The sequence below is a fragment of the Mustela lutreola genome, chromosome 15, assembly GCF_030435805.1.
Source record: "Mustela lutreola isolate mMusLut2 chromosome 15, mMusLut2.pri, whole genome shotgun sequence".
NCBI lineage: Eukaryota > Metazoa > Chordata > Mammalia > Carnivora > Mustelidae > Mustela > Mustela lutreola.
The window spans coordinates 25,745,742-25,763,139 of record NC_081304.1 but is presented as its reverse complement, the minus strand read 5'-3'; the positions used below and the strand labels follow the sequence as shown (position 1 = coordinate 25,763,139).

Genomic DNA, 17,398 nt, shown 5'->3' with positions numbered 1-17,398 from the left:
GCTGAAGGCTGGTTGTTGGAACGGGCTTCCCCACTCCCACACGCCCAGCCTGTGTCCCTCCAAATCAGACCGGGTCCAGCTGCTCCCACTGGGATAGAATGTGACAAGTAACACTGGGATGACAGCTATGATGTTGTTTAATATCAATTAATGGCCTCACACAGGGCCTGCCGCCTGTTCATTTAATTAAGTGTGTGGATGATGAATATACAGGCATTCAGGGCACTGCCCCCCACAAGTCAGGCAATCATCAGCGAAGCCAGCCCAGCCCTCTGGGGCTCCTCCCTCTTACCTATTAGCCAGGTGGCAAGGCGAACCGGGGGCTATCCTTGAGCCCTCCTGCTAGCGATGCCCCCACAAAACGGGGGCAGCCACTTCCTCCACCGAGGTGGGTTGCCTCATTTGTAAAAAAGCTGACCATCACAATAGCAAAAAAGCAGCCTCTCCTGCCAGATTGTGGGGCTGCCTCAAAGTGCCATGTGCAACCCCCTGAAACTCATACACGAGAGGGCAGGTGTTTCTGGAGGCATCCACGTCACTGGCATTGAGTGACTGGGCCTTTCCTTCCCCATCGAGGTGCTGGCCTGCCACATGCAGGACAGCGGGCCGGTGGGCCAGCCCCTCCTGTGGGTACCCCAGCACCATGCCACTGCTTCCCCCAACCCCCATCCCCCAGAGGAGGGTGGATCTGGGCCTCCTTTCTCCATCCCACTCCAGACCTGAAGCACCAAGCCCTGAGTGGGACCCTCCCCTACAGACATCTGTGCTTGGCTGGTTGAGGAGGCTGTGGCCCCAGGCCCGACCCTGCCTACCTCAGGCTGGGATAGCGACAGGCTCCAAACAGGGCCAGAATGACCTGCCTGCATCCCCAGCAGCACTTTCACTGCTGCCTAGCAACCAGGCAGGCCCCTGGCTCCTCAGCACTCCATTTAACAAGGTGTTTGCTGAAAGGGGTGGTGGTGGGGAGGGGGCTGTCTTCTCTGGGCACCTCCAGGCCAGAAGAGAGGAGGGAAGTAGGCTCCGGGTGTTTTCCATGCCCCCTATGGAGTTCCTTAGGAATTTTCCTGAGGATATCTTAGCCATCAGGAATGATGTGTTGGAAGGGGCTGCAGGACCCCTGTCCCCTCTCGGCTCCTCTTGCCACAGGCCGAGGGCTATGGCTGAGAGCAGGGGGCGTCCACAGAGATCCTGGTTCTTAGGGGAGTACGGTGGCACCCCTTAACTTTCCAGGCCCCAGGGAACCCCCAAGTGCATGCCTTGGGCCTCCCCACAAAGAGGCCCAGCCATCCCCACAAGCAGGCTGCGCCGCCCCCCAGCTGTCCTCACTGTCACCCTGCGGGAGGAAATGCCATCCCGGATCACTACAGAACCCGCGCGGCTGGCAGCAGGAGAGGGCCGGCATGGGCCAGATGTACCCGCGTCCCCCCAGCCCAGCCGGCCTATGGGGAGTGGCCCGCCCTCGCCAGGCTGGGAAAGAGTCGGAAAATAGATTTTTGTTTTTCCACCATGTGCCGAGTATTTATAGACCAGGCCGCAGCGGGAGTTTCCATCCGGGTCACCCGGAGAGAACTGGACCAAGAGCTTTTCTACGCCCAACCTGGAGCATTTCTAGGTTGGGTCAACCTGCCTGGGAAAGATGCCTAGAGGCTGGGCTGGGCCAGCCCGGAGCTCGGGGGAGAGGGGCAGAGCCGAGGGAGAGAAACGGCACGCAGCCCTTTGGGCAGAAGCTGAGCCCGGGCACAGCAAGGGCAGGATCAATGCAAATCAATATTAATTGATGACGCCGCCTGTGACGAAGGTGACGGAGCCTGGGCTGGAAATAGGACGCTCATCTCTGCCATGCCTGCAGCTAATTGGGCTCATTTCTCACCCTGGGCAGCTTAGCCCTGCCCGGGCCCTGGTGGCATCTTCATCAGCTCAGCTGGAGCTCAGATGACTTGCACGCACGCTTCCCCCCACCCCTCGGCTCAGATGGATCCCCTCCAGATGTCCCCAAGAGCATCCATGCTTGGGATCCAGCCGTACCCTCGGCCAACTTCCCCAGCTCCCCGGGGAAGGGTCTAGCCAACTTTGATGCTGGAGCCCAGCTGAAGTCAGCAGCCGACCTGGGCCCGGGGTGTCCCCCACTACCACCCTGTCTCCCTGGGGCCAAGGGGTTGCCGGAGACCTGGAGCCTTCCACCCTAACCCTCCACTCCCACCCCAACGCCCAGCCCGATGGGCATTTTCTACGAGACCTCCCAGGCTCCCGCAGCTGACGGCTGCGGGCAGGGGGTTACCTCCGCCTGGAAGCCCTCCACCAGAATGGCGACGAGCAGATTGAAGAGCACATAGTTGCCGAAGGTCATGAGGGCAATGAAATAAAGGGCAGCCCAGGACGACGTGGAGGCCATGCCGTTGTAGAGCACCTTGTTCCAGTCCTCCTGGGTCAGGATCTGCAGGCAGGGACTGGGGCTCAGTGTCCTTGCCCAGGGGCACCGCCCCCATCCCCCCAACCCTGTCCAGCCCTGCCTGGTTACCCTGGCACCTGAAAGACAGTGACGATGGCCCAGAGCAGGGAGTCGAAATTCTTCCGGTCCGGCAGCGTGTCCCCATCCCGCTCAGATGCAAACTTGCAGCCGAAGAGATGCATGCCCAGGATGCTGAAGACACAGGAGCCACGAGATGGGGGTCAGGGCAGCAGCGTCCCCTCCCCCCGCCCCTCAGGCCTTCCCCGCCGCCAGCACGGGCGCCGCACCTGCCCTCACCTGAAGATGAAGATGAAAAGCATGAGCAGCATGCAGAAGGTGGCCACGTTGTCCATGGTCTTCATGAGCACCACAAGCTGCCGCTGCAGTGCCGGCAGGAAGCGCACCAGCTTCAGCACCCGCATCAGGCGGAAGGTCCGCAGCACCGACAGGCCACCCCCCTGCTGGCCCACGATCTCCCACACGCTGTAAGGAGGGCAGGGAGCCTGAGCTCCCGCGTGCTCTCCCTTCCCCCTGCCCCTCCCTCAGAGAGGGCCTGGCAGTGTTGGAGGGCCCGGACAGGCCCATGCGGCGTGAGCCCAGGGGGGCCCAGGTGGGCCCCTGGACCCCCAGACAGGAGCCCCTGAGAGGGAAAGAGGGGACAGCTCCAGCCCTCTCCACCCTCAGGCCCGAGATCACACACCCGGGGCCGCTGAGAGCCCTTTCTCAAATTCCAGCCAAGGCCGTGGCCTCTGGTTACAGAATGGTTGCTTTGTTCTCTCCTAACAAAATCAAAAGCCAATTCCAGAAAGCAATAAGACAGCTCTCCTGATCCCGGGACCAAGGGGGACAGAGCACTTTCTCAGGGTCTTAGAAACCCTAAAGCAAGTGGCGGGGGTCTGAGATGGTTTCCAAGCACTTTGCAAGCAGGGACAGCTGGCCCGGCCTCACACCTCCTTCAACTACTCCGCAAAGCCAGCTCCCCAGTCCTCACTCACCCTGGGGCCTGCATAGGGTCAAGGGCAAGAAGTGGAGAGAGGAGAGTGGAGACCAGACAGGGGTCTAGTCAAAGGAGACTCGAGGCCAAGTTCAGCCTGAGCAAGGTAGGGCCGAGAGAGGCTGGTCGTGCACACAAGTCCCATGATCCTTCTACAGAGCAGAGGGGAGCGGATAAGAGTCTGGATCCGAGCCCAGCTGCCTGCCTGTGGGTTGGTGCGGGGGGAGGGGGACTGACTCCAGACCCTCAGAAGCCATGCAGAGGAACAGGTTGCATGGCTTCTTGCCCCATGGGCATTCCTCTAGATGAGCGGCAGTGGAGGGGCGGTCATACCTGATGACAACAATGACACCATCAAAGATGTTGTAGGGGTTCTTGATGTAGCCAAAGGGACCGTACACCAGCAGCTTCAGCAGCATCTCCAGGGCAAAGAGGCTGGTGAAGACGATGTTGCTGATTTCCAGAGCGTTGGTCAGCTCCTCGGGCTGTAGGGCAGGGCGGGGAATGAAGCAGCCGGCGCTTATCCCCGAGCCCCTCATTCCTGTCCTCCCTAGCACCGGGCCACTGGGAGAGGAGCCATAGGAGTAGCACGCTGGAGCTGGGTGGGTGAGCAGGGGGGCCACGGTGGTGGGGGACACTCAGGCTCCAGGGGGGACCCTCCCCCAAAATGTCCATGATGAAATGCATTCACGGACAGCCACCACACAAAATCCCAGGTCTGGGTCTCAGATCCCGGGACCATAGGGCTGAGCTGTAAGTCGTGCCCACCTCCCGCTAGGACCCCCGAGACCCGTCTCTTCCCATGCTGTCCTACCAGCCTGTCAGGCCAGGACCAGCAGCACAGGGACGCTGGCCGATGTCAGAGGGTGATTGCCAAGGCCCCATATGCCTACACAAACACACAGCCACACTCAAAGTCACATGTGCTCTACGATTACTCTGTGGACTTGGCAGCCTTCTCCTGGACAACTGTTGGCTACGCTGCTTCCTTCCAGACACATGCATACACTGCACAGCCCCACATGGTCCACACACAAATACACGTGTGCTCACAAACACGTGAACATGCAGGCACACAGACGCACGCATGTGTGTGCAAACATGCTGATAGGCAGAAGGGAGAGTCACAGGAGGGTTGTCATAGACAAGGAGGCACCGGGAGCTGCCACCTGAGACTTGGACATCTCATTAATTCCCAGCCTGTACCCTGTCCACTCACTGTGTGACCCCCAGCAAGATTTTCCACCTCTCCGCCCAAATGTAAAACACTGGTGGTCATCCCTTCTGTGCTTCTACCCACAGTCTGATCTTGGGACCAGAGATGCATCCTAGAGTGCTCATCAGAAACGACACATGTCTGCTATTCCAGCTCACTAGTTACCTCGCCCCCCTCCTTCTGTTAATATGAAGTGCCTACTGTATGCCTAGCAGTGCCTCAGATATTAAAGGAACTGCAGAAACACGCCCACTGTGCTTCCTGCCTCCCGGAGCCCAGAGTCTCGCTGGAAACAGGTTGTGCACAAAATAGCCGAATAACTACAAGTGGCCTGAGATTCTTAGATGCCAAAATAAATTATCCAGACTGTGAATCCAAGAGCCTAGGGGAGAGACGGTGAGGGAGGAACACGCTGGGAAAGCTGTGGTCAGGAGGCAGCGCTTGAAAGGGACTCTGAAGGGTATGTGGGGTGTCTCCAGGGAGAGGGGTGCAGGGCTGGTCTGAGGGTTGGAGATGCAAGAGGAGACCTGGTTGGCTCAGTGGAGCCCATTATCTACCTTATAGGTCTCGATCCCCCAAAAGCCCAAGTTTCAAATCAGCTTAAGAAGTTCAAATTAAAATAAATAAGCAGATGAAGCCCTTGGTCCATCGGCCATCTCTCCCTGCTGACCCAGCTGTCTCACCTGGTGGGCTGCCCAGGGAGGTCACCCAAGCATGGAGCCAGGCCAGGGAGCCACCAAATGTATCCTAATGGCCTGACTTTATGAGGCCAGTCTGAGTAGGGGAGTCCTGGTAGGTAGGGCCTTCTGATGGACAGGTGAGGAGTGTTTGGGGGTCAGTAGCTACTCCAAAGGAGAGACACTCTCAGCCTGTGCTTGGATTCTTTCCAGAGGCAGCCCTGGAGGGCAGAACCAGGGTCAGCATGCAGGGCTGAGAGCCAGCTGTGGGGGCCAGTGTGGCAAGGAGCCCATGGGTCTGGCAGATTTCGAGCCAATCCTTGCTCCCCAGACTGCAAGTGGGGGCTGGAGAGGGCACTGTCTCCTGACCTAGTGTGTGGGGCGCAGAGAGATAGGACTTTGGGTCCCCCCAGCATAGCACAGCGTGGGTGATGGGGAAGGGTTACTGTCAGGGCAGCAGGAGCTCAGGGCTCAGACCCCTCCTGATGAAGCAGATCTCCACTTGGGCTGCCAAGTGCCATCTGCCAGGGGACCGTGGTCAGCGATCCTGCCTCCCTGTCACTGTGCCACCTGCCCAGCTGTCCATCCTTGCATTAGATAAAGGTGATAAGCACAGACCACACAGGTACGACGCTGTTGAGGGGGGCAGGTTCCGAGGCTCACCCTGTGTCTTGCCTCACGCCACCCACACGGTGGCCCCGGCACCCTCGCTTTACAGACGACCAGAAAGGTCAAGCGCTATTGAATGACTGATTCAGAGTCACAGGGCAGAAACAACCAGGGAGTGGGCCCCAATCCCAGCTCATCCTGACCCTGATAATACTGGGCAGTTGAGATTCAAACCCACCCCTGCTGACGGCAAGGGGCGTGTGAATCCCGACCCACGGAGGGATGGAATTCACAAGGTGCCCTCCGAAGTATATAAAATTACATTTCACGTGAACTTAGATGTATCAAGAAAGAACAAGTTGATCTGAAAACACAGCCGAGGTGCCTGTACAATGGGTGAATTTTACAGCACACAAACGATGCCTCGGAAAGGGGGGGCCAAAAGAAAAATTAATAAAATGTTTTTTAAAAAAGTAGCTGAAAGCACAGGAGCATTTGGTATCTCGAATTGACTCTATCAGTGACTCTTAAAAGCACACCCAGCACTGGGCATGTAGAGGGGGTATTTCCGGCCTTTCCTGATATCATCCAGGGGGGTCACAACTGTCTGTGCCTAATGGCTCTTGGCCCATGGACACCTGCACACCGAGCAGGAACCTCGTCAGAAAGATGAGCACAGGGCTCCCCCAAGGCCCGCATCTTCGGTCCCAGTTAAGGGGACGGCAGCAAAGGCTGGAGTCCCCGCCGCAACCCTCCAGACAGCTTTGGGACTGGAACGGCAGAAGGAAAGGAGAACCAGGCGCTGTCCCTCAGCCTGCCCTCCATCTCTTGCGCACGCTCCCTGCGCACACCTCAGGGCCATGCCCATGTCCTCCCAGGGCTCCGGTATCCCCTCATAATCCATGGGAAAAGGCTCTCCTCCCCGAGACAGGTCTGCCCAAGTTACTAAATTGGAGGCTGGGAATGTTCTGCAAAAGCAGGACCAGGACACAGAGACACAATCTTAGCAACACGGTTGCCCCAGGGACCAGAGCCATGATCACAACCACTGCAGCAGTAAAAGGGAGGGGAGGGAGCCAACTTCTGATGGTCCCCTCCCAAGGCTCTGCACTGGCTGATTCCTCCCTCCCAGGATTTAATTTCCTCCAGGCCTTAAAGACAGCCAGGTAAACTAAGGCTCCGAGAGGTGTGGTGACCTGAGGAGCTGGCTTAGGAAGGTACAGTGCAAGGGATGCTGGCATGTTCCCCTGCATCTTCCCACAATACCTCCCCCTCCCCCCAGAACATGTGCAACTGCACACTGGGCCGTCAGCTGTGCGGTCCATCAGCCGCCCCCTCCCGAACTCTCCCCTGCTGCCAGCAAGTCCCTTCTCAGGTCTGGACCGTATCCTCCCTTCTGTTCATGGACATCAAGGACCCATGGGGGCTTTAGGAAGATGAGACCAGGCAGCCTGAGCTTCCTCCTACCCCCCACCCCAGGAGGACCCAAGCTCTTCTCTGGGAGGTTGCTAATCGTAACCCCCCCGTCTCCCAACACTCCCTCTCCCCTCAGCCTGTCACCTTGGAGCAAATGTAGTCCCCTATAAACTGTTCCAGACTTCCCATCATCAGGACTCCCCTGAAACCCATCACACCTCCAACAACTAACCTGTAATGGGCCCACTATGTACAGCACACTGGCAATCACAGTGTGGGGTTAAACCAGAGTGTGGGTTTAACCTGAGCCTCTCTACCTGTGTGACCTTGGGCAATTCCCTTAACCTCTCTGATCCTCAGTTGCCTCTTCTGCTAAGCAGAGCAGCCTTACCTCATGGCCGGGCTACTCTACAGGACACAGGAGTTAAGGACTGTGAAAACACCCAGCCCAGAGCCACTCTCAGCCAGCTCCATGGGCACTGACAGTGGAAGCAGGCCTCACACGTGGCAGGACAGGACACCTGCAAGGTTGCACCAAGCACCATGCTGGGGCAAACACCGGGAGAACCCCAGGAGCTCAAACCCAGCTGGGGCCAACATCAGTGAGAAGAACCCTGCGGAGGGCATCCCCGGCGGAGGGGAGCATGAGCAGAGGTGCGGAGCGAGGAATGCACAGAGACCAAGGATCCAGTGGTTCTCCCAGGTCAGAGGGTGGGAGGGGTCCATGGGGGACACGGCGGCAAGGCCAGCAGGGCCCAAGCGGGACGGTCTTGACTCTGCTCCACCACCAGGGCTGGACTTGTCTCTGCCCACGACACTGCCACTGGGGCTTCTAGGGCGAGGGAAGGGATGTGCAGAGCGGTGTATTAAGAAGATTAATCTGGCTGCAGTGGTGGCAGCATGCTGATGGCTCAGAGACACGGAAAGATGGAGACCAATTAGGGGGGTACTGCAGCGGTCCAGGCAGGAGGCCTGGGAGCTGGCTCTGGTACTCAGGGAAGGCAAGTGGGGCGGACAAGCCGTGTGACCGCTGAGCAGAAGCCTGTATGGGTCACCCCAGCCCTGCCCAAGCACCCCCTGTACCCTCCTTGCCTCAGCTCCCACAGCTCCACTGACCTGGAAATCTCTGCTCCCCAATGCTGACTCCCTGGTTCACTTCCCCTTGCCCCCCCCCCCAACCTCGGCTTTTGACAGTCCTGCCTGATGTAGCCCCACACCTGGAAGGGGAGGTCCAGGCAGGACCTCAATGAGGGGGCAGGGGTCACTGGGACCTATTCCTTCTTCCTCCTCCTCCAGGGGAAATCAGGAAACCCCTGGATGGTGGGTGCTTTCCAGGAAAGTCCACAGACACCCCCATACAGATCACGGCCTTGCTCTCCGGACACCCCCGGAGCTCTCCAGAGTGGAACTCTGTCTCTCTAGGCAGATCTCCTTCCAGGCCCTCATGTCCCCTGGGCCCCAGTGCCCCCTAACTAGGGGTGGCTTCGATACCCCCCCCACAATCTCCTGCCAGCTCTTCAAAGCCACCTCAAGTAAACACACAAGCAGAGTAGGCCCAGGGCATCCCCAGTGCTCACTCAGCCTGGAGTCGGCCAGCCCGAAGCCCTTGCGACCTCAACCCCTGGAGCTGGAACCCCCACCCCTCCCCTCCCAGAACCACGTCTGGGCGGAGCCCATGGTGCACCACCACGGGGTGCGGTGAGGCTGCCCTCATGCCCCAGACCTCGGGGTGGGGGGACGTCAATCCCCCCCCCACCTCCACCTCTGCGGTGGCTGAGGAATGGCTGAGTATTGCTCTGTCACGAGCCCGTGACTGGATGGGGCACGGCCGGCTGGGGGTCTCACGGCAGCGAGCCACCTTCCCTTACCACCCTCTGCTGCGGGGGCTTGACCTCTCCGCAGCTGGAGCTGCTCCGGACCCTCCTCCTCTCCCTGCACCCCCCAACCCTGTCCCTATCCCCTCTCCCCGGGCCCTACTGCAGGGGGCTCCCCGGCCCACCCCGCAAACACTTCCGTGACCTGCAGCCTCCTCTCTCCTCCCCTCCTCCACCTGCACCTCCATCTCCCTCCACACACACCCCACTGCCCTGGGCCCCCGGCCCTGGGGCCTGTCCATCACTTACCCCTCTTTCCCTCACTCCTCCAATCTCCTTTCCTGGCCTCAGAGCGGAGACCACCCCCCCACTGGGAGTGCAGGCTCAGGCCTCCCCCCCAGCTCCAGAGCCCAGCACCCCAGCTCTCTTCAGACTTTCTTCCAAGCCCCCCACCTACCAGTGCCCCTGATTTCCCCGACCCTGGGGGTGCGCCACCTCCTGCCCATCTAGGGTTCCTCTCCTGCTGCCTTTCCCCCCTGAGTTCAGTCAGACCCACTGTCTCCCCTTGCCCCGAAGCTCCCTGACCCCCACCCCTCAGCTGTCACTGGAGTGCAGACAACACGAAACAATGTCCCGGAGAGCCAGCCTGCCTGATAGCATTCCCCGGATGGCCCGCGTCCAAACAAACCCTCTCACCCCCTCTTCCAAACCTGACCCTTCCCCGACGGCCAGCTCCATCGCTCCCCAGAATGCTGTCTTGGAACCTGGGCCTTATCTAGGATTCGTCTGGGCCTTCATCCCTCCAACAGCAGGTGCTGGGCCCACAGACCCCGCCAATGGGATTACTGCCCCCACTCCCGGTTCTTTCCACCAGCACCATACTTGGGGCCCTCACAGCCTCTGATCTGAAGGACAGAAATAGCCCCTGGGCCCCTCCCTCACCCCAGCCCGCGCCCACTGGAATCTCAGGCTTCCTTCAACACGGCCAGACTCCCATCTCTCCAGCTCATACACCTCCAGTGGGGGTGGGGGAGGCAAGGACTGTCCTTCAGAGTGTCCCATGGCCCCCTGGGCCCTTCCAGGCCAGGCTGCCTGAATTCCCCTTCATCCTTCCACCAAGACGTCTCTGCCCCTTGCCCCAGCTGCCAGTCCCACCTATCTTTCAAGCCCCCCCCCCAAAAAAAGCCACCTCCTTTGCAAAGCCCTTTCAAGCCCCCACCTGGGTGTGAGCCTCTCTTCTCTGTCCCCAGAAGCCTCCCTTAAGACATTTGGCATAATCATCCATGAAGCAGAACTTTTCAGCTAGAACCAAAATTTCTCCGGTGCGTCTGGCTCCGTCCCCCGCCCCCTGCCATTCTGTTATTCTATTCTAGCGTGCTGTGCTCAGGGGGTGGTGTTTGCTGGACTGGGGGAGCCTAGAGCCAGAGGGTGTCTGAGAGAATGGAGCGCCCCCTTAGCCAGCCAGCTCTGAAGCAGCTTGCATTTCGTCCCCTACATCTGGAGAGACTTTGGAAATCTGGGGTCAGGGCGGCTCTAGAAGGATCTTCCCCCAACGTCCAGCTTGGCTGCAGCCTTGGTGCCTGAGCCAGGGCTCCTCTGTCTGGAGGCCAAAAACTCCTGGAAGGCCCAAGGTTTAGGCTTGGGATGGGAGGTGTCCATAAACCCTTGTCCTCAATGGCCACATGTGAGTTGTCCATACCTCTGTGTGTTTTCTGGGGAGAGAGTCCCCAGTTTTCAGCAGGATCCCAAAGCAGTCTGTGAGGGCCCTCAAAGGTAAGACTGGCCACATCTGGATTCTCCTCCAACCCCCACCCCACTCCATCCCCAGCTTCCCCTGCCTTGAACAGCTGACCTCACTCACTTAAAAATAGAAACCCTCCCTGGACATGTATCTAGAATGACAGGATGGGTCCAGAGTCTGCGCTATGAGCAGAATCATCACCTGCTTGGTCCTCTGCTGGCCTTGGCAGCAGTCCACTTGGGACCCTCCCTCTCTCTCAGCCCAGGAGACCGCTGGGCCATGTACCCCTCCTCCACCTCTCTCTGTTGTCCCTCTTCTAGAAGATGAACTTAGCCTCTGCTCTCAGCACCCCAGAGCCAGGAAGGGGGTGATTAGGAAGCTCCTGTGTCCCCAGGACCCTCTCCCCATACCCACAATGTTCCTTCTGGAGCAGCCTGGCCCCAGAGAAGACCCAGGCAAAGACATCCTCACTTCTGAGCTCCAGCAACCTGCTAGTTATGGCCCGGGATACCCCACAGATGCCTTGTCTCAAACATCCTGCAGCCCTGATCTGCTCAAGGCCCAGGGCTTCCACCCTGAGCAGGAACCTGGTCTCATCGTGGCTGCTTCCTTCCCCATCTCCAACTGGTGTGGAGTCCTGTAGACCCAGCCACCTGCCAGCTCTCCTGGCCCTCTTCCCTCTACTTCCAGGGACAGAGATGTAGGCACTGTATGGACCACTGCAGTATCCTTCTCCTTGGGTTCCCTGCCTCCTGTCTCCCTTCCTTGGCTCCAGACGACTTTCAATAGAACACAATAGAACACAAACCTGCTTGTATCACTGACCTGCTTAAAACCTCTTTTGGGAACGTATCACCCTCAGGAAAAAAATCCACGTTCCTTCCTGTGCCTCTTAGGACCTGGCCCTGAATTTTTTTTTCCAAATTGGTCTCTTGTTACTTGTCCATCCCAGCCCCCAACCAGCGCCCCACTCATTTGGAGAGCCTTACAAATCTCTCAGTTTCAGTGTTCGGTGGGTGGCACCTCTGACCCTCCCCCACATTGTGCCCTCCACCCCACCCTTCACTGGCCACACCTCACTCTTCCTTCAGACTCAACTCCCAGATCACATTTTGTGTGGGGATCTCCTGGAATTCCCCTCCCCCAGGTCAGATCCTGACTACACCCACAACCCCTTTGAGTAGCATCAAGTAAATGTGACCGTTCACTTGTTGATGACCTCTCTGAAAGGAAGGACGCAATATCCTAGGCCTGGTATAGGCACACTTCTCCTTCCAAGCCCACATTCAGTGACATCACGTTTCTATCTTGATGACAGCATTTACACCACAGTAATTGGCAAACGCGCTAAACACCACAAATCAGGACATGTTCTCCCAACTCCGATGCGCAGGAAATGTGTGTGGGATGGATGGATAGATGGACGGAAGGAAGGTGAGAGAGAGGGATGGTTAAATCACAGTAAGTTCCTTGCTCCATGTTCTGCTTCCTCACCGATGGGGCATGCACATGCTTGCCCTCTATCGGATCACACCTCCATCTTCAAGTTTGCTCCCTCTTCAGTGTCCTGTCCTTGTCCTCCTCACTAGTCCTTCTGGGAGAAACAGTCCTGCCAGTTCTCACAAGCCAATGGGTCAAGAGGTGGGGGAAGCAGGAGGGCAGGGACAGCATGGACCTTCCTGGGGTAGGGCAAGGTATGACAAGACAGGAGCTTCCTCTGCTAGTGGAGAGGGGCAGGAGGGGTGTCACCAACCTGAGAAGGGAAACTGAGGGGTAAGGTAGGTGACAGTGGGAGAGGACAGGTCTGGAGAGGGCAGCAGCAATGGGCAAGAGAGAGACCTGGGCTCCTTGCTGAGGAAGGACACAATACTAGGACGACAGACCTCTCTAGACCAATCCCAGGATTAATGGACAGCATCTCCTCCTCGTTCTGGGTTCTGCAGGGACACCACCTTGCCTGTCAGCATATGCTGCCCCTCTCCCTCAGGTCTTCGCCCCAACCAACACTCGTCCTATCCTGGCTCCCCCTCCTCTGTCTGACAGCCTGAGCCCATGTCTCCAGCCCTGCCCAGCATGTCCTCATCTGCATCTGGGTTTCGTTCTCAGTCTTCAGCTCCCTCTCTGCTTCTCTCTGTCTCCGTCACCCCTGTGTCTCTATGCCTCCATCTGTCTCCATCTCCTCCCCGAGTGTCCGTCTCCCCCTCCCTCTCTCTGTCCCTCCTGTCCCTGCCACTCAGTCCCCCCTTCTTTATGGCTGCCTCTTTCAAGGTCTTTGCTTTGCCCTCTGGGACCTGGTCTCCTGGTTTCCATCTCCCTCCGCATCTCCGTCTCCCCTTCTGGGTCTCTGTCTCTCTCAGCACCCGTGTCTGTCCACCCCCCGATCTGCCCCCCTCAGCCTGCTCAGATCCCGAGGCGCAGATGACGGGACGTTCACGCCGCAGTGCCTGCGAGCACAGGGCCACGGCTGCTTCTGGGACTTCTGAGCACCCCTGGCCCCTGAGCCTGCCAGGCAGCAGTCAGTCATCTGTCCCCAGGCTGCTGGGGACTCCCACTCAGCCCTGCGGGGTGCAGCAACCAGGGACTGGGGCAAACTGGCTCACTTGTCACGGAGTGGGGACTCCCTGCTGCTGAGGGCTTGGTGGGGGGTGTCCCCTGCCTTCCTCAGGAGCTTGGGCAAGGGGAAGCCGCAGGCACCACTGACCGATCCCTTCTACTTTCTCCCCAAGGGGGTGTCCCTCTTGACATCTAACTGAAAGGCTTCTTGCTGCCGCTTCGGTGGCCCTCAGTCTCTGTGACTCAGCGTCTTCCCAGTGCAGCCAAAGCCTCCACCAGCAGCCTCCGCCAGGACAGGTTGCGAGGTGCAGCATTACCCCCCACCCCGCCCCGCCCCAGGGGAAGGACATCTGACCTCAGCTAGAACTGGGTGGAGGAAGAGGAGGCTGAGGTTCAGGGTAATGGGAGGTTAGGCCTGCCACTGGCTGGGTCCCAGCAGCAGAGCAGGCTGCCCCCACCAGCCTGGCAGAGTGGAGCACCTCTCCCCAGGAGGCTGGCTGGGCAGGCATGTGCACACACACCCACGCCCCAGGCGCCTAGACACAATATGCTCACCGCAGCGTCGTACTCCCCACCTGCCGGCACCGTGACTGGTGTCCTCCCCTCCCTGCTCCTCACCTCCCAGAAGAGGGAATAGGGCAGAGCCACCTGGTGGGGGGGAATGTTGAGGCAAGAGGAAGGGGTGCCAACATGGTGTGAGGGCGAGGGTGGAGGGGCTAGGGTTGGGGGGTGCATCTCGCTGGACCGGGCAGCTGGGTACCCACAACATAAAAGGCACAGAGAGTGGGGGAGGGGATTCTGATTGCCCTAAAAAATGAACATCTCACATCAGCTCCAGCCCTGGCTTAGACCTGTGCTCCCCAGCCTTGCCCCACACCCTCCACTGCCCTCCCCCAAGAGGACCACCTAGCCGTTGTGGCCAGTCCCCCACCCCCAGCTCCTCCACATCTCCGCCACACCAGGGGCAGGGGAAGTGCCTCATCTCATCTCTTTACCAGAGAAGGTCAAGTTCTGGCAGCCCAGTCTCCTTCCTGAGCCTCAGGGAGGCTGGAACACCCAGGAAAGAACACAGAAGCCTGTGGTGGCAGCACGGACTAAGCACACCCCCCCACACCCGGCCAGCTTTTCCAAGATTCAGCCAAGGGGTGACCTAGAAGACCAAACTGGGGCAAGGGGCAGCTTCTGGAAGGAACTCTGTTGGGAGGCCCCATGGGGCCCGTGCAATCGGTTTGGGGAGGGCTGGGGGCAGTGGGGTCCCCAGGCCACCCTTCGTGTTCTTTCACAGCTCTGGGAGTGAGAACAGCCTCCTTCTACTCAGCCCAGATCCCATGGCTTGTAGCCATCGGCCCCACAAAACAAGCCTGCTCCCTCTTCCACATGACAGCCCTTCAAATATTTGAAGACAGCTCGCCTGGCCCCACTGAGCCTCCTCTTCTCCTGACTAAACATCCAGTTCTTAGAACGATTCCTCAAACACGACGGTTTCAAGTCTCTTCACCACGCCGGGCCTTCTCATCCACCAACCGCCTCACTCACGGCAAGGCTCCCGGAACGGGGGCCAGGACCAGATGGCCTCCCTCCCTATGGGACAGGCCTCCGCTCCATCTGAGATGCAGCCACCAACCCTCTCCTCCTCGCCCCTACCCACCTCCAGTGAGTTACCCCCACAATGACCAAGTCAGGTGAAGTCTGAGGGTGCCTAGTGCTGGGCCAGGGGATCCCCAACACCTTCTGCCCCACCCCATATCTTCTCCAAAGACTCGAATCTCTTCCAATGATTTGTCCCTACGGAGAGGCCCTACCCACATCGGATGCTCACCACTCACTCATCCTTCAAAGGCCACTTCCTCTGAGAAGCCTTCCCAGATAGAACACACATGGCTCAGATCCTGCCCCTGCCTCGTGCCCGAGGCACTCCATACGCACAGATTGCGTGGCATTCACTGTTTGTCACCCTCCAAAGTCCCCACGCATTGGTGTACCTCCTTCCTGTCCTCCTCCTCGCCATCAGGCTAGCAGTATGCAGAAGAAACGGGGAAGTGGGGGTGGGAGGGGAGGAAGGCAGAGGGTCCCCCGCCCCAGGGACCATGCCCTTGCACACGCCCCTACCTGTTCATGGTACTCGATGCCCATGCTCAATGTGTTGACCAGGATAGCGATCATGATTCCCCGACCAAAATACTTGCTGTCCACGATCTTCCGGAAAGTGTCACAGATCAGCCTCCAGAAGGCCAGCACAGAGTTGGGCTCCACGTCCAGCCCCAGGCTCTGTTGTTGCCGGCTGTGGGGGTCCCGGACGTCGCTGTGCTGGGCATCCTGCGTGAGCTCATACACCACCTCGCTGTCTGAGTCGGGCATCTCGTGGCCGGCCAGCTCCACCGGTCCCGCCCCCGCCCGGGCACAGTAGGGGCAGCTGTCTGGCCCACAGGCTCCACTGTCTGCCTTCAAGCAAGGGCTGGAGATCTTGCAAGAGCTTTGGCAGGCGCCTAGGATGGGAGGGCAGAGGTTAGAGGCTCCAGAGCTTCTTACTTGGGGTGGCCCTTCCTTCCCAGTGTTTATAAAATGAGTTGGGGAGTGTGCGGTTCTTGAAATGACAGGGGAGCTGCTAGGCACTGAGCAGGCTAGGGACAGTGATTGCCAACAGCATTCCACTGATAGTCCCTACTGGGGGTCCTAGGGTTTGGCAGGTGGACTTGATGTTCCCCGAGGTCCTGGGCAGCTCCCCTGTCTGCGGAGCCTTTAGCAAGGAGGCCAGACCAGCTCTCCTTCCCAGAAAAGCACACCCACACCGTGCAGAGCTGCATTTCCCAAGGGATCCTTAAGATACACACACACACACACACACACACACACACATGTGCTCCTGTAACCCCACCCCCAGACACACACACACGTGCAGTGTGCACACACTCGTAAGCACACATGCACTATGTCCATACACGTACCATTTGTGAACCACGCATACCTGCACAGCTGAAAACACGCGTGCACACATGCTTGCACATTATATAAGGCACCTGGGCTAGGCATGTGTGTACCTGGGCATGCACACGGACCACAGCAGCACCCTGGCATGTATACACACGAATGTCACACACCAGATACACGTGTGCACTTACATACATGAACGCTAAACACGCCCGTGCACAAGCACCCCTACACACACTGGACCCCTTTGTACACACATCCACACACACTAGACGGCACACACTCATGCACGCAGTGACCTGTTCCAAGACATCGGTGTCCACTGAAATCCAGCTTGGATCAGAGAACCGAAGCACTGGAAGGAAGCTCAGCAAATGCCCCAGGAAAGTAGGTCCACCAAGGCGCAGAGGGCTCACCCAGGGCCCCGCCCCCAAGAAATATCCAACAACATGTCCCCTTCTCACTGCAGGCGGGAGGGATCCCCGGCAATGACCACGGCCCCAGGCCTGCCTTCTACACAGGAGGGGACCGAAACACGCGTGCGTAGGACTGGCTTCCATCTCCCGGCAGGGCGGCAGGAAAACTGGCTCGGAAGGCCTGCCCATGGCGTTCTGGGACGGCTCCTTCCTGTCCCGGTCCACATTTCTGCATGACATCCCACACGTACCCCACTGCTCCCACGTGCCACATCCTTCCCGAAACCCTGGGCTTCAGCAACAGAGAGTCTGTTTTCGGGGGAGGGTTCACCACCCCTGTCTGACGGGGTGGGGGAACGCCCAGAGGTGGTGAGTGTCTCACTTCCCCTATGACACCGGGTGTCCCTCTCACCAGGCTAGCAGCCCCTGGAGGACTTGCTGCTCTAGGCCCCTGGTCTTGTAAACACCACGAGACTGGTGTTTACAAGAGTCCCCTCAGCATGGGGCGCAAGGCAGTCCACGGTCACACACCATCTCCCCTTGGGGCCTCGGAGACACACAGCCCTGAGTTCATCCCTCACCAAT

At 58.9% G+C, this 17,398-nt stretch overlaps 1 protein-coding gene across 27 annotated transcripts in view; it reads right to left on the bottom strand.

The window, feature by feature from the left end:
• The window catches only part of CACNA1G (calcium voltage-gated channel subunit alpha1 G), a 62,437-nt gene that overhangs the window by 29,304 nt on the left and 15,735 nt on the right, over nucleotides 1–17,398 (bottom strand). For all 27 annotated transcript variants that reach the window (XM_059148515.1, XM_059148527.1, XM_059148535.1 and 24 more), the window contains exons 9-13: nucleotides 15,579–15,955; nucleotides 3,777–3,928; nucleotides 2,747–2,932; nucleotides 2,527–2,641; nucleotides 2,279–2,434 (exon numbers count right to left, since the gene is read on the bottom strand). In XM_059148515.1, coding sequence (XP_059004498.1) covers nucleotides 2,279–2,434; nucleotides 2,527–2,641; nucleotides 2,747–2,932; nucleotides 3,777–3,928; nucleotides 15,579–15,955 — 986 coding nt within the window. The remainder of the gene's footprint in view (nucleotides 1–2,278; nucleotides 2,435–2,526; nucleotides 2,642–2,746; nucleotides 2,933–3,776; nucleotides 3,929–15,578; nucleotides 15,956–17,398) is intronic.